The following is a 23,335-nucleotide window of genomic DNA, read 5'->3' as shown; positions in this document are numbered from 1 at the left end:
CACACATGTTGAGTAATGGGGCTACAACAACCCTACAATAAAATAAAGGCTGCCCCTGGGGAGCCGGGTGGCTCAGTTGGTTGAGCGTCCGGCTTCGGCTCAGGTCGTGATCTCACAGCTCATGAGCCCCACGTCGGGCTCTGTGCTGACAGCTCGGAGCCTGGAGCCTGCTTTGTACTCTGTGCCTCCCTCTCTCTCTGCTCCAACCCACTCGCATTCTCTGTCTCTCTCAAAAATAAACATTAAAAAATAAAAATTAAAAATAAATAAAGGCTGCCTCAGACCTACCCTAACAATGTGTAAAATCAAGCGTCTGAATGACCAAGCTGATGCACATGTAACTAACTTAACCGCTTGCCAGAGTAAGTGCCGACACTCTTTTTAGAAGCACAACACGATTCAGCACCTAAAACGTGAAGTTCACAATATTCAGTTCTGATTTTAAAAACACAGGTGGCATGTGAACAAGGAGGAAAATGTAACCCACGATTAGGGGAAAGGGCAGTTAAGAGAAACTCGGAAATAATAAATCATAAAATTAGCACACTGGGATTTTAAAATAGCTACTATGATTATGGTCAGTACACTCAAGGACTCAAAACCAGCTGGACCATCTAGAGAAGAAAAATACAATATGTGAAATGAAAAATTCACTACATGGAAAAGGTTAGTAGAAATCTCCAGCAACAAAATAAAGCAAAAGAGAAAGCAAGATGCTTAAGAATCCCAGGGATTCAGGGCACTTGGGTGGCTCAGTTGGTTAAGCATCTGACTCTTGGTTTCGGCTCAGGTCATGATCTCACAGTTCGTGGGATCGAGTCCAGTGTCCAGTCTGTGCTGACAGCACGGACCCTGCTTGGGATTCTCGCTCTCCCTCTCTCTCTCTTCCCCTCCCCTGCTTGCACTCTCTCAAAATAAACACTTAAAAAAAAAAAAAAAAAAAAAGGAACCCCAGAGAATCAGACACTTCAAAAATGGTTTAGGTCACCCCAGTAGGTATTAAGAAAAGACCAGCTCAAGGCAGAGGGGGTAAAGAATGTGTAGCAGTCAAAGGGAGTCATAATACCGACTACAGCATCATGATCAGTCACCAAAATAATCACAGTAGCCATGACTACCTTGTGTGATTGTACCTGTACGTACACCTTCTGTAAATACAGCAATTAATCTTTTTGTTTCCCCCTACTTCCTTTACCCAAAATACCTGAATTTTTTATAGCAGTGAACTTGATACCTTTGTCTTTAGGTTACAAAGATTCAGCTGGGAACATGAGTAGTAAGGAGTAATTGATATTGCACAGTCACTGGTACCAAAGGCCGCTGCCCAGACATGGCTATGATAACCGGCATTGTCCCATTCTGGGGAAAGGGCAAGAGTAACGCCGTGACATCAGTGGTAACTGACTCGGCTTACACACCCCTGGATTAAGAATGACTTTTCTGTTTCTAAAGGTTGTAAGCAAACAAAGAAAACCACAAGAACATGCGACAGGAACCCTGTGTGCCCAGCAAAGCCTAAAACACTTACCATGAGGGCCTCCCTTAACAGGAAGTGGACTGAACCTCAGTTTTACCAAGAATTACATCTTTTAGAAGGCACCTGCGAAGTAACTGCTGTCCTAGGAAATTAAAATCCTTGGAGACGTGTGTGCAGATACTGAGTAGTCAGAGGAGGAGGCAGTGCCAGCTCTTAAGCCACCCTTCTAGACTCTACTTGGCGACCCTGGGGCTTACACATGCAGATTACGTGCGTATTCCCGGGTCAGGGGCTCCTCGTCAGCATCCGCCACGGGAGGCTGGAAGGCTAGAGGAGGACAAGTGCCTTGTCCCCTCCTCTTTGTGTCCTGTTCCTGTCAGCACGGCCTGGGCCTCACCCTTCATCTTGGTGGCAGGAGCTGATTCCGTTCTCCAGCTTTTACTGCCACTCCCAGAACCGGCCTCGCCACACCCTCTCCGAGGTCCCGGTGCTAATGCTAACGGCAGTGTCCTCTCCTGCAAGGTCTGAGGCCCAGCTCCAAGGGGCCCTTCCCCCCAAGCTTGCAGGCTCTGCAAACTCCGAACCCTTCCCTGTGCCACCCCAGTGCTGGAAGCAGCAGCTACTTCCTGCAATTACATCTCTGTTCCACGTCCGCGTTTTCAAGTCTTCAACTTTTCTAATTTCTTCTGCTGTCTACCAAATGGGCTCTGACTGATCCAGGCAAGTTTTCAATAAATATTTGGTAAACAGATAAATGCCAGGTCCCGTATTAAGTACTGGACTTATGGCAACAAGACAGACGTGGACCCTGTCTTTGTGATTTAATTATAATAAGTGCTATAAAGGGCTATGGCCTTACAGCAAAGACCTTAATAAGAGGCTGTGAGATGCATCAGATTTAAGCCTAGAATCTGGGGTCTTAGTACAGGGAGCTTTAGACTTCGGAGTGCTAGAAGATCGTGACCAAAGAGATACGACAGACCTGTACTTCAGAAAGATGAATCCAGCAGCAGCTTAGTACTGTTTGATATAAGCAGTCACTCGAGGAAATTGAAGAGGTTAGAAGTAGCCTGAGTAGGGTTATAGCAGCACTGGAATGACTAAAGGGAATATCAAAATCACAGTGAAGACAAAATCACCGGGTCTTCGTAACTGACTAAATGCAGAAGACGAAGGAGAACGGACTAGTCAGCGGCGTCTGAATCTTTCACTCCTAAGAAACTAGAAAAGGGGTAAAAGGATGAAAGCAGATCATTTACGAAGTGAGATCCAGAAGGCAATCTAAAATTAGAGAAGTTACAGATCTGTGAGTTGGCCATAAGACATTTTATCTATGTCTAAAATAGGATTTCATACAATTCAAAATTAATTACACTATACGTACCCCCTGAACTGATGCTCCAGGGACCAAGGCCATATTTGCACGGACTTCTTCTTCATTTAAACTCAGCCCCATGTACTGAGAGAGCTCCGGATACAGTTTAGGATAGAGATCTAACATAAATGAACGCATAAAGAAAAAAAGCACAGGAATGTTTAAAATGAAAACTGTTATTATGGGCTTCTAGTTGTGTTTAAAAACTACATTTAATTTAGAAAATCTAGAATGAATTTAAATTAGCAATTTGGAAAATCGTCTCCTTGTCTCTGTAATGACAATTAGAAATGGGAAATACAGAAAAAGTTTAAGGTGAAAGTCATAAAGTATAAAGACATTTGAACTGAAATAACCTCAGATTTCTAAACAGTGAAGAGTACAAATAATTTTTCCAAATAAATTATCTCACCTTTTTTTCTTGAAATAAACCTATTTCTCAATTTCATAAGCATAGCACTGATCTCCACCTCAGAACTGACTAAAATGTTTACTGTCAAGCCAGCTACTTTACAACTCATTTAATAAACACAGCTTTGAAATGATTCTTCTGAACTAAAATAAAAAAAATAAATCAAAGCTTAAAAACGTATTTAGTGTCAGAGCATTTAAAAAACATTAACCACATTCCTACGAAATCTTAGAAACAATACATTTAAATATCAGCAGTATTTAACTTAGTAGCAAAGTTAGGTGCTATTTCCCTAAGTTCCTTTTTACATGACTTGTGACTTAAAATGAATTTTCTAGAAGAAACAATGTTATAAGTAGTTATAAGATGACTGGCTACAAAAATCTATTTAATACTCCTTTTTTATTTTAAGTCATACTAATTAGGGGCTCTGGTCTAAACCTCTCTAAACAAACACGGAAAAGGAATCAAAGAGAAGTATATACGGAGACCTAGTAGAGGTTCCAGAATTTGGGACACTCTCCCAAACGGAGGTGGTTGGAAATTTCAAACCCCACCCTCACCTCACAAAGGTGGAGGACAGTTCACAAAGTTCAAGAGCAGTAGCATGGGACACACAGTGCACATATACTGTTTTTTCATAATGAAGCAGTCATAAATGAGGGCTTTATGGGGCTGAGATTTAACGTAATCCACTTAAGTTTGATTAAATTATAAGACCTATCTTCATAGTCATAGTTCATTCTTTTGATTAAAGGATTCTATTTTGAAGTAAACATTTTTTTCCTACTATTACTGGAACTTGAACCACATATTATGCTACAGGTTAAAAAAATTTTTTTGGATTCCCTATTTCAGTAAAAGAAAGCTTAAACATATTTCTGTTCAAGAAGAATGAACCCAAAATATAAACCTACTTCCATCTTGAGAAATGGGAGCTGAAGCCTCAGACAAAATTGCTGGGTTGGCAGGGTTGGCAGAAAAGGCAGTTTGAGCCTGAAAAAGAAAAGAAGATTCTTACAATGCTACATATACACTTACTTAAAATTCTTCCCTAATTTATAAGTTAAATTTAGTACTTCCAAAAAAACTAAAACATTTTAAGTCTTATTCAATAAAGTTTAATTTCAAATCCTTCAGCAATGTATTTTTCAAAGAAAATCTGCAAATCTAAAATACACTTTATATTCTGAATATTTTAACATTTACCATATACCATATGTGGGGCTCGAACACTCGAGCCATGAGATTATAACTTGAGCTGAAGCTGGACGCTTAACCCAGGTGCCCCTAAACTGCATTATTTAATCCACATATTTAATACACATATTTCCAATTTAATCCACATATTTATTTAATCCAGCCAAAAAGAATGAAATCTTGCCATTTGCAACAATGTGGATGGAACCAGAGTTAAAGTGTATTATGCTAAGTGAAATTAGAGAAAGACAAATATGACTTCACTCATATTTGGAATTTAGGATACAAAACAGATGAACATGAGGGAAGGGAAGCAAAAATAATATAAAAACAGGGAGCGTGACAAAACATAAGAGACTCTTAAGATACAGAGAACAAACAAGGTTGCTGGGAGGGGTTTTGGGTGGGGGGATGGGCTAAATGAGCAAGGGGCATCGAGGAGGGCACTTGTTGGGATGAGCCCTGGGTGTTATACGTAGAGACGAATCACTGGATTCTTCTTCTGAAATCATCGTTGCACTATATGTTAACTAACTTGGATGTACGTTAAAATAAATACATAAATTTAAAAAAAAGAGAGGTGGGCCATACAACTTTACAATATTGTCTCTAAATGATACATGGTGATTTCAGAAAATCAGATCCGTATCAGAAAAAGGATTTCATCTTGGAATACTTAATGTGACATGCGTCGTGAGGCAGCCTGAGAGGAGTTCCTGGCGTATTTCAGTAAGAGTAGCATGTTGACAAATACGTGCATTGCGAAATGACTTTGACAAATATTGTTTAAAAGTTATACGTTATTTTAATCATTATTCTTTTACACCCATGATAAAGTATGCACTTTGCTTACTCTGTAATAATTTTGTATTTAGTACAGTGTATCCCTCTGCTTACAGCTGATAAAACGAAGATGATTTCAGTGGGATATGCTAAAACGGCAAAATATTAGCAACTTAAAAGTATTTAAATTTTTAGGTGTTTTTCTGATACGTGACTTTTTATATGAATCTGGTTGAGCTTTTTTTCTTCTACAAGTATTCGTAGAGTAGTGAGTTAAAGAGTAATGAAAAGTGTAAATGTCTGTGCTGACAGCTCAGACAGAGCCTGGAGCCTGCTTCCGATTCTGTGTCTCGCTCTCTCTGATCCTCTCCCGCTCATGCTCTCTAAAATAAACGTTAAAAAATTAAGAAGTGTTATACCCATTCCTGAAATTAGTGCCAAGAGTAGTCCCAAAGAGGCTTGGAGTGATGGAAGCTTAATTTAAATAAGCACAGCCTATAAAGGCATTGGAGGGCACTTCATTCATTTGGGTTGTAAATATTCTGATATGCTTGTTATTGCATACTTTAGTATTGATTGTTTTACAATTTGTCACATTCTAAACTGAAATAAAATGCAATGAAAATCTCTATAATTTTATAGAATAGTCCACAAACTCAGTGTATGTTGAATTTTCAAAGTTCTTTCAGCAGCTATCAGCTAAAATGAGCTAGCAGCCAGTGGATTACTTCTTGGATAACCTCTAAGGAAAAAAAAATGCTGTTCGGCACTCGAAGGAAATGAACTATCAAGCCATGAAAAGGCATAGAGGAAACTTAAATGCATACTACTAAGTGAAAGAAACCAACCTGAGAAGTCTGAAAACAGTATGATTTCAACTATACGAATTTTGGAGAAGGCAAACTATGGAGGCAGTAAAAAGATCAGCAGCTGCCAGGGTAAGTGGGGAGGAAGAGAGGAATAGGTAAGAATTTTTAGGGCCATATTTTGCAACACAGAATTCTGTATAACACTAGATTCTGTACAATACCATGGTGGCTATGTCATTACACATTTGTCAAAACAACACCAAGAGTGAACCCTAATGTAAACAAACTATGGACTTTGAGTGGTAATGTGTCCGTGTACGCTAATCACTTACGACAAACATACCAATCAAATGAGGATACTGATAGTGGGGGAGGATGTGCTCTATGCATGTGTTGAAGGGAGGGGTGGTTAATTACAGGTTAACCCTCTGTAACCTTCCATTCTATTTTGCTGTGAACCTAAAACTGTTCTAAAAATAGAACGTAATAATTTAAAAAAAAATTTAATGTTTATTTATTTTTGAAGGAGAGAGAGAGAGAGACAGAGCATGCATGGGGGAAGGGCAGAGAGAGAGAGGGAGACACAGAATCCGAAGCCGGCTCCGGGCTCTTGAGCTGTCAGCACAGAGCCTGACATGGGGCTCGAACTCACTAGCCAGGAGATCATGACCTGATCCCAAAGTCAGACACATAACTGACCGAGCCACCCAGGCACCCCTATTTTTTAAAAATTATTCTTTCTCATGCTCTCATGAGCCTGTTTCAGGCTCCATGCTGAGTGTGGAGCTTGCCTGGGATCCTCTCTCCCTCTCTCTGCCCCTCCCCGACTCTCAAATAAACTTTCAAAAATTGTTTTTTTAATCTTTAAAAAATTGTTCCTTTTTACGTTGGGTATATTTTTCTATTCTTGTACTCATTGCTTCTGGTCTTATCCAAGAAATACTGAAGTGAGACTATATAGAGAAAGCTCTCTGCTAATAGGTACATATTTAATTATCATATAAAGATAAAACACAAGAAAGAAGGTACATCAAGGACTTAAAGACTATACACCATTAAAATGTAGCAAACTATTTCAAACTTACTGGAAATCTCAAACTACTAAAAAAAAAGAAAAAAAGAAAAAAAGGAATGGGATCCCCAAGGAGTCCCTTCCAGGGCATGCACGTGGAGATACTCGCGTCAACCTCATAATGGATAGAGATTCAGGGATTGTATGATGCTAAGAGCAACAGCCTAATGGCTTTGTAAAATAGTTTACACAATATGAACTGCCAGTTCGCTGCTGCAATTTAGCTTTGCCGTGGTGTAGAAGGTCAGAAGATTAGAAAATAAACGCTGCTTCTGCAGGGGCATCTCAAGCACAAAAATAAACCTATCTCTATCTTAGAAAATGAAACAAGAAAGACCAGCCCAGGACTACAGTGACTAAGGCAGGACTATTTTTAAATACAGAAAGAATAAAAAGCCAAGCTTCCCCCTCCTTAACTCATGGTTGTATTTCTAAGCAGCTAGCTTCCTGCTCAGAACATTAAAAGGTCTTCTAATGGAAATACCCATATAATTTGCTTCTCCTTAAAGAGGTCAGTGTGATGTGTTCGTAGCCCTCTTTATTTTCCAATCAAACATTTATAAATATCAACTTTCCTTTTTCTGTTTTTCAAAAATCAAAAACTTCTGTTCAAAGGCAACTCTGGTTAGAGTTCAATTCTATAAAAACTAACAGAAAACGATGAAAACAGATTAGTCATTCCTTCAGATCCATCTGCAAATCCTTATTGATGTCTTATTAATGGCTTGTTATTCGTGAAGGCTAAATATTTCAGACACAAGCTTTTTAAAAACAACGTATGCTTGTTCAGATGAATTTTGCAGAAATAAAACTATATAAGAAAAATGCTGACAAAATACTGAAGAGAGAAGGGATAGAGCATTACATGACTGAACAAACCTCTTAAAATTGAAGCATCAAAGCCTTTAGCAGCTGAACAGATTTCAGACACTTTTACCAACCGTATTTTAATATCCTCAGTGGATTTATAATGGAAAATAAATACTCATGATGTCCACCCATATTTACCCAATCATTGCTATGAGGTAATAATTTCAGCCATACAACTGCTACTGTTATTGCTGGGAGTGTTTCACCCTAGAAAGGCCAACATTTTGCCCAAAAAAACTTACATACTTGAGGTTGCTTAAGACTTCTTGCAGGCTTAGAATAAGCTTTTTAATTTTTTTTAATGTTTATTTATTTTTGAGACTGAGAGAGACAGAGCACGAATGGGGGAGGGGCAGAGAGAGAGGGAGACACAGAATCGGAAGCAGGCTCCAGGCTCTGAGCCACCCAGGCACCCCAATTTTTGAGAGAGAGACAGAGCATGAGCAGGGGTGGGGCAGAGAGAGAGAGAGAGAGAGAGAAAGGGAGACACAGAATCCAAAGCAGGCTCCAGGCTCTGAGCCATCGGCCCAGAGCCCGACGCAGGGCTCGAACCCACAGACCGTGAGATTGTGACCTGAGCCGAAGTCGGACGCTCAACCAACTGAGCCACCCAGGCGCCCCAATTTTTGAGAGAGAGACAGAGCATGAGCAGGGGTGGGGCAGAGAGAGAGAGACAGAGAGAGAAAGGGAGACACAGAATCCAAAGCAGGCTCCAGGCTCTGAGCTGAGAGCACACAGCCCAATGTGGGGCTTGAACTCACGAACTGCAAGATCACAACCTGAGGAAGTCGGACACTCAATGGACTGAGACCCAGGTGCCCCTATAATAAACTTTTTATGTCTGTTAAATAATTACTAAGAAGTAAATCTTACTTGGAGTAAACAAGGATCTTCAGGATAAGAAGCTTTGAAGTAATTAACAACTCAGAAAGAATCTCATCACATTTATCATTTTAAAAAGGTTTTAGGACTAATGAAGGAAATCACGGAATTTCATTTACCATATCAAATTCAAAGAATAAACAAGAGCTAAAAAAAATGAGCTTATTTATAAGATCTAGTTTAATGTAAACTGGAAAAAAGGATAGGTTCATTAAATACTACAAATTATCCCAGTTAAAAAGAATAAAAACTCACAAAAACAGCAAGAATTGACCCCTATTTCCAACTTTCTTAAGCAGAAGACTCAGTCTTCATTCAAAAAAACTAAATTTTCTTTTAAGTTTATTTATGTATCTAGAGAGAGAGGAAGAGCATACACAGGGAGGGGGGAAAAAGAAAGAGAGGGAGAGAAAATCCCAAGCAGGCTCTACACTGTCAGCCCAGAGTAGGGCTGGACCTCATGTCCAGAGACCACATGTCCATGTGAGATCATGACCTGAGCCAAAATCCAGAGCTGGATGCTTGCTTAACTGACTGGGCCACCCAGGTGCCTGCCCCAGAAGCATCTGTCTTCAAAACTAATACTAACATGAAGTACTACAAACAACATTTGACTTAATGAAATACATTTAGAGGACAAACACGTGAAATGTCTGCCATTTATACCTAAAAGGAAATAAAACCCTTCACTTTCATTGTGCTTTTACGCTACTTCTAAAAGCATTCACCATTTCTGTAATTTTTAACTTCGAAGAAAAGGCAAAGACTCATTTTAAAAATCAGTCATACCTGAAGATCCAAGAGAACAATGTACTAATTTTAAACAAAACTATGAACCGCCTAAGGAGTTGAAGTGTATTTTACCAACTTAAATATATATATAGTATTTAAATTTTGGTCTTAAAATCAACCTATCTTTAAAGAGCTTTAAGTCCAGTTTTAAAGAAATAATACCCCATGCCCATTAACTCACAGTGAAATAAAAAAGAATTGGTAGCTTTTCTGTAACTTTTTAGTCTGCAATTAATAAACTGAAAAAAGTTGAACTGTAAAAATGAATGCACCTGCTATTTAAGTTTCTTCCTTCACTTCACCTATAACTAGAACATTATGACATTACATATATATTTTTTAAGTACACAAACAACTTAAACATACCTGAATAACTTTGTCTACCTTCAGGTCTTCAAGAGATGGGTACAGAGACATTTTTGCAGGATTTTTCTAAAGAAAAAACAAAAATAAATTTCTGTAATTCAAACTTCATTGAAATTTAAATAATATGCATAGCCAGCACATATAAACAAGCAATACATGTGAACATGTGTAAATTTTTAACACAGTAAGAAACATCTGAACTGTAAGACACATGGAAAAATATGAACATCTAGCCTACACTAAAAACTGATTACTGGTTAGCAAACTATTTCTCCTTCCCTTACTACTACTACCAAACTGTATCCACTGAAGATTTTAAATTTCCCTTCAAGGAAAAGTCCACTTCAAAAGTTTAGAAAATCAAAGAGTACAGTTATGTGACTTACCTAGTGTGCACACGCACTTGGCAGATGTGCAATGATCATATCCTAAGAAAACCCTAAAAGAGTTCCTATGCAGTATCTATAGAATCTCTATCACTAGGAAACACACACACACACACACACACACACACACACACACACACACGTAGTTAGAAGAAACAATAGACAGCAATTATTAACAATAGTTTTATCTTCAGGACACACGAATGATGCAGATATTAAGGGACTAAGGAATAAGAGAAATTTTTACATTAAAAAAAATTTTTTTAATGTTTATTTATTTGCAAGACAGAACATGACCAGGGGAGGGTCAGAGAGAGAGGGAGACACAGAATCCGAAGCAGGCTCCAGGCTCTGAGCTGTCAGCACAGAGCCCGATACGGGGCTTGAACTCATGAATCATGAGATCATGACCTGAGCTCAACTCGGATGCTTAACCGACTGAGCCACTAAGGAGCCCAAAGAAATTTTTACATTTTAGACATTTCTATACTGTTCAATGTTTTTTAGTGACCATGAGTTGTTTTTTCTAGTAATTTAAAACAAAGTTCTTTAGAAGTATTACAAGGATATGTACTTTAAAATTTTGTTTGGCTATTTTGAAATAGATATCTGGTACCTTCTTTAAAGCCAACCAAACAGAACATATCCCAAACTGGCATAGGGTAGGCATGACAGAGATTCTGGAACTAGCTATCAATTTATTACCTACCTCCCCTCTCCAAATCCAGGCATTCCTCTAGGCTCTGCGATATGGAGACGGGCCCCTTGAACACTGCTCTGTGACCAGCAGCACCAGGTTAAGCTCCGTCAGTGCAGGGAGCTGGAGACCCGCTGGAGGAGAGAGGGTTTTCGCCTCCAGGGTCCAGGACACCACTCTGGCCAGGCCCTCGCAGTACCTGCTTCTCTAGCACCTTGCTCCCGCCAGGGAGCGGCTTCTTTAGCATCCGAGGCCCACAGCGCACAGAAGCGCCTCGGACCCGGCACCGCGCCGAGCAGCTTCCCGCTTGCTGCCACCCGCGAGGCACCTCCCCACGAGTAGCTGTCCCTAACACCGCCTCGTGTGCAGCAAGTCCCCAGAGACAGCACCATCCTGGCCTCCACCAGCACCCCAGAGGGAGAACGGCCGGGAGGGTTGCTTTTGAGTCGCCGACTTCACCCTCCACTGAGCAAGGCCCGCACTCCCCAAGGCCCGGGTCTCAGACGCAGGAAGAGGGCAGCCTCTGGGGGCGCTCCAGCTCAGCCCTGGGGGTAGTAGGTACCTACTAAATCTGCTCTTCCTGTATTCATTAAAGTTGTCTTTACTTCTGGCTAACCAATTCTTGTCCCTTTAATCATGTTATAGTTAATAATTCCGTCCATTCAACTTTCACCGTTTAAATTGCTGTATCTCTTCCATTTCTTGACTGGACGCCGAACCACCGTACTTTTTAAAAAATTCATATCCCTCACATACCATAAAATTCACTTTTAAAAGATGCAATTCTACAGTTTTAATATGTCTACAGTTGTGCAACCCTCCCTACCATCTAATATTAGAATATTTCCAGCACCTCAAAAAGAAATGACACGCCTATCTATTCTCCCCTCCCTCCAGCTCTAGACAATTAAGAATCTACTTTTTGCTTCTTGATTTGCCTATTCTGGATATTTAATTTAGAATCACAAAACATGTTGACTCTTGTATTTCTTTCTTTTGCACTTAGTATAATGCTTTCCAAGTTCCTCCATGCTGTAGCATGGACCAACACTTCACTCCTTTTTATGACTACATAATATTCCATTGTAGAGAGACACTGCATTTGGGGTATCCATTCATCACTCGATGACATTTTGGGTTTTTACACTTTTTGACTATTGTGAATAATGCTGCTAATGATGCTAATGAACATTCACATCCAAATTTTTGCGTAAACATGTATGTTTAATTCTCTTGTCACACAGGTAAGAGTAGAACTGCTGAGTCACGTGGTAACTTGATGTTTAACTTTTTGAGGAACTGTCGAACTGGTTTCCAAAGTGACTGCATCATCATACTCTGGCTTTTCAGATCGCATAAATCTTTTGCTTTTTACCAAAGTGCATCACTTGACATTCCCACCAGTAACAACTAGCAGAGGGTCCCAATTTCTCCGTATCTTCGCCAATACTTACTATTGTCTTTTTGACTACAGACACCCTAGCATACATGAAGCTGCACCCCATGCAGTTTTGACTTGTATTTCCCTATGACTAATGATGTTCCGCATCTTTTCATTTGGTTATTGGCCATTTGTATATCTTAGGGAAAATGCCAATTCAAATCCTTTGACTACTTTATTACTTTCTTTCCTCTCTCTCTCTTTTTTTTTTTGCCTAATTCTCCTGGGATAGGGCCTCCAATAAAATGCCAAATAAAAATGGCCTGATAGTTTTTAAGGGGAAAATAGGGCTTAGGTTTATGAATAAAATACAAATTTATGTGAAAGCACAATTTTAAAAAATGACTTAATTCTATTAATCCGGGGGGCGGGGGAAATGGGAGTACCTTTTCTGTGTCTCAAAAAATCATTTCTCTAACAGCTTCCCCCTTAAACACATTTTATTTACCTTTCCAACCATTTTATCAACCTCATAACATCATTTGAAATTCACTGGAACAAATGTTGACTTTGAATCTAGTACTATTTCTATTTTTGGTTTCTACTTCTAGTTTTGCCACTGGCCACCCACAAGATCCCCTCTTCCTCAGGAAAAATGAATTGGATCAGTGGTAAGTTTCAAAACTCAGTGAATTTTCTCAGAGATTTTCCTCATAGAAGCTTTCCCTCAAATAAATATTAACTGAAGTTGTCTGAACAACTCTAAGGCTGCTCATTCCCCAGAAGTGACTTCACACTCATACAAACACTCAAATTCAATCCCCGAAAAAATAAATGGCTTTTCAGACATTTTTTAAACATCAAATATCACCCCAACCGATGCTTTTTTAAAAATTTAGTTTCAGGTTTGCTCTAAGTATGTTGACCTTAATTAACTCTCACCACTCTTCTAAAATACAAAGGATTCCTTAATGATTTTCCTTCACAAACTATTGTTGTGGCCTGATTTCACATCATTTCCTTTAAGCATTACAACATTCTAGCCGCAAACTACTTGCTATTTCCCAGCCAGGTCTAGCGCTTCTGTGTCTCCGTATCTTTGCAAAAGCTGCTTCCTCTTCCCAGAATGTCCTTCCAGGACTCCTCCATCAAAATCCCAGTCAAGAGCCACTTTTGTGGGGACATCACTGATGACCTCAGTCTGACACCATTTCTCTCAAGTCACCAGCGTCATTCTGCCTTACGTTATATAGCTAGTTTACGTTTATCTCTGTTCTTGAGGTCAAGGCCTTTAATTTCTTATTTATCTAGCATGATGTCTTGTCCTAAACCAAGTCAAATGTTTATTATATTTTTACTGATACTGTCAATAGCAGTAAATATCTTTCGAACATTTATTGAAAAGTTCAATTTTCTTCGCCTCCAAGTCTACATATTTGAACACAACCCTGTTTAAAGCTCTTCCAGGATAATAATAAATTCTTGTATTATTTTTCTGAAAGGCTCTATCAACTTGTATGAGTTAATCTTTGGTCTAATCTTAAGTGTCAACAATAAGTAGTTCTTTCTGAAGAACTACAAAGCTATCTTTGAAAAATCCTTTCAAGTATGGCTGGAATTTCAGAATGACTAATGATGAGCTTTAAGGGGATTGTGAAAATAATTCTATTACATCAGTATGTGAATTCTCATTTCACTTTCTCTTAAAACGCCCCTCACAGACTATCATCGGACTGACTATACAATTTTGTTTCCAGGCCTCCCCTACAGCTGAGAATCAACTGGTGTATATCCTACTCACCCTGAGATTAGTAGGCAAAACATCCTGCCATCCACTCTACTCCACCAGTTCAGTACAACATTCCTGACCGTAACAGCTTTCTTTCACTGGTCTAATGCCTGGAAAGAACTGGTGTTCTCCATTTACCCCTACACCAGGTTTGGCCCACTCTATGCAACCTCATGGACTCTCAACTTTCTCCATGCATAATGAAAGGCCTCTGCATCCCAGGCCTTAGAAAATAACCCCCAAATTCGTTTCTACTAAGAGGTTTCTCAGGGCTTGAAATAGTGCCAGGGTTTCTTTAGAATATCTAAAAATAAAAATTACCCAACTACTCTGCCTCAGTATCCAGTTTCCCATTTGACTCTCCATTTCCTCAGGGCAGTGTCAGGGTAACTTCCCTGGAGTCTTTCTATCTGGGTGGCCTAAGGCCTCCATAACTCAAATGCCATATGTGATATTTCAGAACATCTAGAAAACCTCTAGAAAAAAAATATAGATGTTAAGCTCCTTGACATTCATCTTGATGATGATTTTTTTAACGTAACACCAAAAGCAAAGGCAGCAATAGAAAACTAAATAAATGGGACTAAAACTAAAAACTTCTGCAGAGCAAAGGTAACAATCAACAATCGAAAAGGCAACCCACAAAATGGGAGAAAACACTTTCATGTCATATATTTGAAAAGGAGTTAATGTCCAAAATAAAGAATTCATACAACTTAAGCGTGCGAACGCACACACACATAAATCTCATTTAAAAAAACGGGCAGAGGATCTGAACAAACATTTTCCCAAAGATGACATACAAACGGCCAACAAGTATATGAAAAGGTGCTCAACATCATTAACCATCAGGGAACTGCAAATCGAAACTACAATGAGCTATCACCTCTACCTGTCAGAACGACTGTAATCAAAATGACAAGAAATAAGTGTTGGTGAAGATCCGGAGAAGGAACCCTTGTGCATCAATGGTGCAAACATAAATTGGTGCAACCACTGTGGGAAACAGCACGGAGGTTTCTCAAAAAATTAAAAACTGAATTACCAAGCAATTCCACCTTTGAGTATACATCTGAACACAAACACCAACGTAAAAAGATATCTGCACCTCGACGTTCAAAGCAACACTATTTAAAATAATCAAGACACAGAAGCTACATAAGAGTCCATAAATGGATGAATGGGTAAAGAAAATGTGGTATATATACACAATGGAATATTTTCAGCCATGACAAAGAAGGAAATCTTGTTATTCATGAGTAAAGGAATGGACAAAGAAAATATAAGACACACAAACACACACAATGGAATATGCTGCAGCCATAAAAAAATAGGGTATCTTGCTATTTGCAACAACATGGACACACCTTACGCGCGCATTATGCTACGTGAAAAAAGTCAAAGACAATAACCATCTGGTCTTTATTATATGTGGAATCTAAACAACAACCAAAACAAAAACAAACTTGTTGATACAGAGAACAGACTGGTAGTTGCCAGTAGTGGGGGAAGGTAAGGGATGAGCAAAGTGAATGAAGAGAGTCAAAAGGCACAAACTTTCACTTATAAAATAAATCCTGATGATATAATGTACAGGATGATGACTGCAGTTAATAATGCTGTACTGTATATCTGAAAGTGCTAAGAGAATGAATCTTAAAAGTTCTCACCACAAGGGAAAAAAACCATGTGTGGTGATGATGTTAACCAGACTTACTGTGATCATTTCACATTATATACAAATATAAAATCATTCTGTTGCACACCTGAAACTAACAATGATATAGGTCTCCTCTGAACTTTAATAAAAGTTTTTAAAAATTAAAAAATATAGTGGGGGGCGGGGGAGCCAAGTCTTAGTCTCAGCTCTGCCACCAACTTAATTTGCTTTCCAGGGTCTCAATTTAACGTATGACATCAACAAAGTATCTTTCCTGTAAGGCAAAAATTTTTAGAACCCATTTGTTTCTTAAATATCTGCCACCACAAGCTATATTCCTGGAACTCTTCAACAGCAAAGGGCTTGAATGTTCTAGTCCCATAAGTTATTTTCACAGGAAGTCAGCATATCAAACTATTCTCTTATTTAAACATAGAAGTAGCCTAATTAGCTTACAATTACTGTAAAATAAAATATGGTACAAAACATTTTTAATTAGCATAAGAAACAACAAATGCACATCAGTAAAGGAACCTAAAGTACACTCATAACCCCCTTATCTGCAAGGGATACATTCCAAGACCCCTACTGGATATATGGACTAGTTATAACACTGAACCTAAATACACTATGCTTTTTCCTACACATATGTATCTATGACAAAGTTGTAAGCATACTAAGAAATTAACAATAATAAAACAATTATAAAAACATACTGCAAAAGTTATACGAATGTGTTCTCGCTCTCTAAATATCCTTTTGTACTATAGTCACCCTTCTTATGATGTTAGGTGATAAAACGGATGAGGTGAGGTGAATGACATAGGCATTGTGACCTAACGTTAGGCTACTACTGACCTTCTGATAATACATCAGAGAAGAATCATCTGCTTCCAGACCACATCTGACCATGCAGATAAAGGGAGACTACTATAGTACCGTAATCTAGAGTCCTAGCCCAGAAAATGAAACAGTCAAGTCTGGAGTCAGGTTCAGAAATCTGCCCTCAACACTGTGTACCCATCAGGGTCCAATGAGTTCCTTTTTTTTTTTTTTTTTTTTAGGAGTTCTGTTTAGCGACTTTTATTCTTTCATACAGATCATCCAAAGAACAAAGAGGAAGAAAAATGTTTAAATTTTTTTTTTTCAATGTTTATTTTATTTTTGGGACAGAGAGAGACAGAGCATGAACGGGGGAGGGGCAGAGAGAGAGGGAGACACAGAATCGGAAACAGGCTCCAGGCTCTGAGCCATCAGCCCAGAGCCCGACGCGGGGCTCGAACTCACGGACCGCGAGATCGTGACCTGGCTGAAGTCGGACACTTAACCGACTGCGCCACCCAGGCGCCCCGAAAAATGTTTAAATGTAGTAAAATCACTCTATCTTATAAATTTAATAAGGGCTCAACTGGATTTTTTTTTTTTTTATAAAACTAAGATCTATTATGAGATCTTAGTGAACTTATTTTCCTCTGTCTTTGAAATACCTGTTTCATCAATCTAGGAATTATTTCATCAGAATTCATCAGTTATCCCCAACTATGCTAAAAAACCAAATTAACAAAAAATAAGATCACCTAGAATGATGCAATAGTAAATTAATCACATTCTTTCATCCTTCAGTTTGTACTGGCCAGAGTATTTCATCCTCTTTCAAGAATACATATACTCTTTAGACACCACATTTGTAGCTTATTTTCTAAACAAGCATTCCTTGAACACTTGGAATTTTTCATTTTTCACCCATGATGGAAGAAAGAAGGAAACTGAAGGAGGAAGTTATTTATTAGACAAATCAGAAGATAATGCAAAGTGACAAGTAGCTGTACTCTAGGCTCTTATGATAATGAGGAAATTGATTATATAAGCAAATCAGACTGGGTTTTCAGATGACAATACCCTAACAGAAATTCTTCAAATTTAAGAATCAGTAGGTAAATATATATCTCAAATAAAGAAATATAACTTTTCACTCAGTTAGTTTTACTAAAATATTATCATCTTTTTACTCTTATATCTGTGAAATCAAAATTTACTTGTAATGGCTTTTAAATGGCCAAATGAAGGCTGGTGTTTAAACAAAGATGATTGGAAGGAAACTAATGTAGAGAAATTGTTTAAAACTCAGCACATTAATTACCCTAATTGGAGTTTATAATATAAAGTATAAGTGAAAATTCTGTGCAAATATAGAACAAAGATAGTGTTCCCCTCAAAAAGACATTAATATTTGCAAAAGTACTGCATTTTGACAATGCAAATACAAAAATTACCAGATGGTAAAGACAGAATCTATTAGAGATATATTTGAGATCTAGAATCAGTATTGTTTTGACAACAAATATCATGAAGTAATGACAAGCTAGAAATTATTAGAGACATATTCAAATGGAAACAATATTTATAAGATAGACACATGCTAATTTCCTTTATTACAATTGATGAGCAATTAGTTGTACACAAAAAGATGTTGCCCATTTCAGCCACATACGCTTTCAAGTCCAGGAAATGTTACTTATTTCTTTTTTTTAATTTTTTTTCCCTGCTCTCTGTGTTATTTATTGTCTGCTACACATATTCTCAGGCTTTTTTTTTTTTTAATGTTTGTTTATTTTTGGGAGAGAGAGAGAGACAGTGTCAGTGGGGGAGGGGCAGAGAGAGAGGGAGACACACAATCCCAAGCAGGCTCCAGGCTCTGTGCTGGCCGCACAGAGCCTGACATGGGGCTTGAACTCATGAACCGCGAGATCATGACCTGAGTTGAAGTCGGACACTTAACTGACTGAGCCACCCAGGCACCCCAAATCCAGGAAAATTTAGAATAAAATGTGGGTTTCTTGTGTCCAGTCATTATTAAAATTGTGTTTTCAGTAAAACTGTGCTTCGCTGTCCCTTTACTTTTTACTTCTACAAATGTTTCATAAGGTGAATTAAAATATAAAAAATAAAAGAAGTGTCCATTGGGCTTAGATGGTAAATGGTGATAACCATGTATTACAGTACACTAAGGATTAATAAGCATTCTATATGGCTCATAAATGGCGTCAATGCACTCACTCTGATAAAGTCCTAAACAGGTCTAGGGTGATGGGTCTCAAACTTGGTTAATCATCAGATCAGAATTACCTGGGCACTAGTTAAAAAGAGCTTCCCAGGCTGACACAGACCATGGAAGGACTTAGGAACTCTTTAATAATTATCCAAGGAGATTCTCATAAACAACTGTGAAACGTGGCCATATAAAGTCTACTGTTATGTAGGATACTGTCTTCTTACCCATAAGATTACATTTCTGACTTGCTGGATTGGCAAAAATCCAAAGTTTGGCAACACTCTGATAGTAAGGTTGTGAGAAACACTCATACATTATTAGTGGAAGTGTAAACTAGTACAATTTCCATACAGAAGTTTGCAGTATCTACCAGAATTATAAACATAGTGCAATGCCAGTTTAGATCTTCAGCCTACAAAAATATTCGCATGTAAAGAGTGACATATGTAAAAGCTTATTCATCGAAGCACCAACTGCAACAGCAAAAGACTTCAAAGGAGGAAGTTCTATATATACGAACATTGAAAGAGGTCTAAAATATCATTAACTGGGAAAACAAATTATGCTTTAGAGCACTGTACAAAATATGCTAACATATGTGTTACAAGGAGAGGGAACTTAAAGAACTAAAAAAAGAAGCATAAACTAAACCCAAAACTAGCAAAAATAAGGACATCATAAAGGTTAGAAATAAGTGAACCAGAGAACTGAAAAAATGAGAGAGAAGAAAAAAAAAAATCAATGAAACCAAAAGTTGGTTCTTTGAAGAAAATCAACAAAACTGACAAATCTTTTGCTAGATGGACTAAAAAATAGAGAAAACTCAAAATACTAAAATCAGAAAATGGGAATATTAACAATTATTCTGCAGAAATAAATTATAAGAGAGTAGTCTGAATGTCTGTACATCAAAGTATCAGATAACCTAAATAAAATGGACAAATTCCGAGAAACATAAAGCCTACCAAAATTAAATCACAAATGAATTCAAAATTTGAATATACCTATACCAGGTGAGAAGACTAAATCAGTAATCTAAAATCTCCCAACAAATAAAAGCCCTAACCGTGAAACTTCACTGGTGAGTTCTGAACATTTAAAAAAGAATACCAGTCCTTCTCAAAATTGGTGAAAAAGCTGAAGAGAAGGTAATACTTCCTAACTCATTCTCTGAGGACAGCATTAACCTGACACCAAAGCCAGACAGTCACTCCAAAAAAGAAAATTACAGACCAACATCCTTTATGAACACTGATGCAAAAATTCTCAAAATACAAGCAAATGGAATTCAACAGAACATTAAAGGATTATACACCTTTTAACAATTAGGATTTATTCCTGGACTACAAGGACGGTTCAACATACAAAAACTAATCAATGTAATAGGTCACACCAATAAAATAAAGGAGACAAAAACCACATGATCATCTCAACTGATGCAGAAAAAACATTTGATAAAATCCGGCATGCTTTCATGATAAAAACACTCACCAAATAGAAAAAAACTACATCCATTATTAAAAGCCATACATGAAAATCCCACACTGAACATCATACTCAAGTGGTGAAAGACTAAATATTTTTCCTCTAAGATCAGGAACAAGGCAAGGAAACCTGCTTTTTCCATTTCTATTCAACACAGTACTGGAAGTTCTAGTGAGAGCAATTAGGCAAAAATAAGAAATAAAAGGCATCCAAATTGAAAAAGAAGTAAAATGATCTGTGCATATTATATGATGTATATGTTTAGGGTTTAAAAACCTCTAAAGATTCCACACACAAAAAAAGCTGTTAGAACTAATAAATTCAGCACAAGATACAGTCAATGCACAAAAATTAGCTACATCTCTATACATGAAAAATGAACAATCTTAAAATTGCTACTGTCTTACAATAACATCAAGAAGAATAAAATACTTAGGTACCATATGTTCATGGATTGGTAGACTTAATATGGTTAAAATGTCAATATCATCCAAAGTGATCTCAAGATTCAATGCAATCCCTATCAAAATCACAATGAATATTTTTCAAGAATAGAAAAACTCATCCTAAAATTCATATGGAATTTCAAGGGACTCAAATATCCAAAACAATCTTGAAAAAGAACAAAAGTGGAAGACTCACACTTGCTGATTTCAAAACTTATTATAAGGCTACAGTAATCAAAACAGTAGGGTATCAGCATAATAGCACAGAGATCATTGGAAAAGAACAGAAAGCCTAGAAATAAACCTTCACACGTATATATGGTCAAATGATTTTTTTTTTTCAACGTTTATTTTTATTTTTGGGACAGAGAGAGACAGAGCATGAACGGGGGAGGGGCAGAGAGAGAGGGAGACACAGAATCGGAAACAGGCTCCAGGCTCCGAGCCATCAGCCCAGAGCCCAGAGCCCGACGCGGGGCTCGAACTCACGGACCGCGAGATCGTGACCTGGCTGAAGTCGGACGCTTAACCGACTGCGCCACCCAGGCGCCCCTATGGTCAAATGATTTTTGACAAGAGTGCCAAGATCATTCAATGAATAAAAGTCTTTTCAACAAATGGTGCTCAGAAAATTAGGTACCCATGTGCTACAGCATAAATGTGAATCCTTACCTAACAACCCCATTTCAAAAATTAACAAAATGGATAAAGGACCTAAATTCAAGATCTACAACAACAAAAAACTCTTGGAAGAAAACACAGGACTAAAGATTCATGAATTTGGATTTGCCAGTGATTTTTTGGACATCATACCAAGGCACAGGTAACAAAAAGAAAATACACACTTTAGACTTCATTAACTTTTAAAATTTTGTACTTCAAAAGATGCCATCAGCAGAGCAAAAAGGCAACACATAAAATGGGAGAAAATATTTGTAAATCATATGTCCAGTAAGGGATTAATACTGAGAATATTTAGAGAACTAATAAAACTCCACAAGAAAACAAAACCAACAAAACTGGTAAAGGACTTGAATAGACATTTCTCTAAATAAGATAGAAGAATGGCCACAGACACGTAAAAAGATGCTCAACATCATTAATCATTACAAAAATGCAAATCTAAACTACGAGATATCACCTCACACCCATTAGGATGGCTACTATAAAAACAAAAACAAAAAAAAAACACAAAAAAACAAGTACTGAAGAAAAACTGATCAGACACAAAATGAAACTGGATCATTTTCTTACACCATACTCACAAAAATAAACTCAAAATGGATTAAAGACCTGAATGTGAGACCTGAAACCATAAAAATCCTAGAAGAGAGCCCAAGCAGCAATGGTTTCTCACGTGGGCTGTAGCAACATTTTTCTAGATATATCTCCTGAGGCAAAGCTGAAAGCAAAAATTAACTATTGGGACGACATCAAAATAAAGAGTTTTTTGCAAAGCACAAGAAACAATCAACACAACTAAAAGGCAACCTACTGAATGAAAAAAGATATTTGCAAATGACCGATCTGATAAAAAACTGGTATCCAAAATACATAAAGAACTTATACAACTCAAAGCCCAAAGAATAATCAGATTTAAAAAAATGGACAGAAGACATGAACAGACATTTCTCCAACCAAGACTTCCAGATGGCCAACAGACACATGAAAAGATACTCAACATCACTCTCAACAGGGAAATGCAATCAAAACTACAATATCACCTAGCACCTACCAGAATGGCTATAATCAAAAACTCCAGAAAAGGGGCACCTGCCTGGCTCAGCTGGTTAAGGTTCATGACTCTTGGTTTCAGCTCAGGTCATGTTTTTTTTTTTTTTGTTTTGTTTGTTTGTTTTTTTAACGTTTATTTATTTTTGAGACAGAGCATGAACGGAGGCCGGGCAGAGAGAGAGGGAGACACAGAATCCGAAACAGGCTCCAGGCTCCGAGCCATCAGCCCAGAGCCGGACGCGGGGCTCGAACTCACGGACCGCGAGATCGTGACCTGAGCCGAAGTCGGACGCTTAGCCGACTGAGCCACCCAGGCGTCCCAATGACTTCATGGCTTTGTGGTTTCAAGCCCCGAAGTGGGCTCTGCGCTGGCAGTGTGGGGTCTGCGTGGGATTCTCCCCTGCCACTCGCCATGCCTCTCTCTCAAAATAAGTAAACTTGAAAAATAAATAAATAAAGTGGTTCAGGGGAATCTTTTTTTTTTTTTTTTAAGAAAATCTTGGTATTTACTGCCTAAAACAAGTATCTAAATCTGGCAAAAAGAGGAAAAAAAAAACTTGTTGAGTCATGTTTAATTAAAGGAATGGCTTTATTAAAGAGTGCGTTCAACTGCCAACTATTTGTAAATTCATCCTCTTCTGGTCATGACTTTTATATCCTTTTAATG

General features: G+C 38.0%; 1 protein-coding gene and 2 long non-coding RNA genes across 7 annotated transcripts in view; 2 read left to right on the top strand and 1 right to left on the bottom strand.

Annotated features, from left to right (window-relative positions):
* SDCBP (syndecan binding protein) overlaps positions 1-23,335 on the bottom strand; it is a 34,374-nt gene that overhangs the window by 9,467 nt on the left and 1,572 nt on the right. For 3 of the 5 annotated variants that reach the window (XM_047073964.1, XM_047073962.1, XM_047073963.1), the window contains exons 2-4: positions 10,039-10,104; positions 4,182-4,260; positions 2,862-2,971 (exon numbers count right to left, since the gene is read on the bottom strand). In XM_047073964.1, the coding sequence (XP_046929920.1) occupies positions 2,862-2,971; positions 4,182-4,260; positions 10,039-10,089 (240 nt within the window). In that variant the 5' untranslated portion in view covers positions 10,090-10,104. Of the gene's footprint in view, positions 1-2,861; positions 2,972-4,181; positions 4,261-10,038; positions 10,105-11,133; positions 11,149-23,335 lie in introns of those variants that run through there. The other 2 variants (XM_047073966.1, XM_047073967.1) reach the window with 1 other exon arrangement.
* Positions 5,793-11,736, top strand: LOC124507671 (uncharacterized). Its single transcript, XR_006961085.1, has 2 exons — positions 5,793-6,185; positions 11,153-11,736. It is a non-coding gene; the product is annotated as an uncharacterized LOC124507671 (long non-coding RNA).
* Positions 13,066-14,329, top strand: LOC124507672 (uncharacterized). The gene is made up of 2 exons (XR_006961086.1): positions 13,066-13,173; positions 14,260-14,329. It is a non-coding gene; the product is annotated as an uncharacterized LOC124507672 (long non-coding RNA).

Source organism: Lynx rufus, unplaced genomic scaffold (genome assembly GCF_022079265.1).
Source record: "Lynx rufus isolate CCGP_SWC_20201006 ecotype Redwood Valley unplaced genomic scaffold, mLynRuf1.p SCAF_12, whole genome shotgun sequence".
Classification (NCBI taxonomy): domain Eukaryota; kingdom Metazoa; phylum Chordata; class Mammalia; order Carnivora; family Felidae; genus Lynx; species Lynx rufus.
This window is presented reverse-complemented; position numbering and strand designations above follow the sequence as displayed.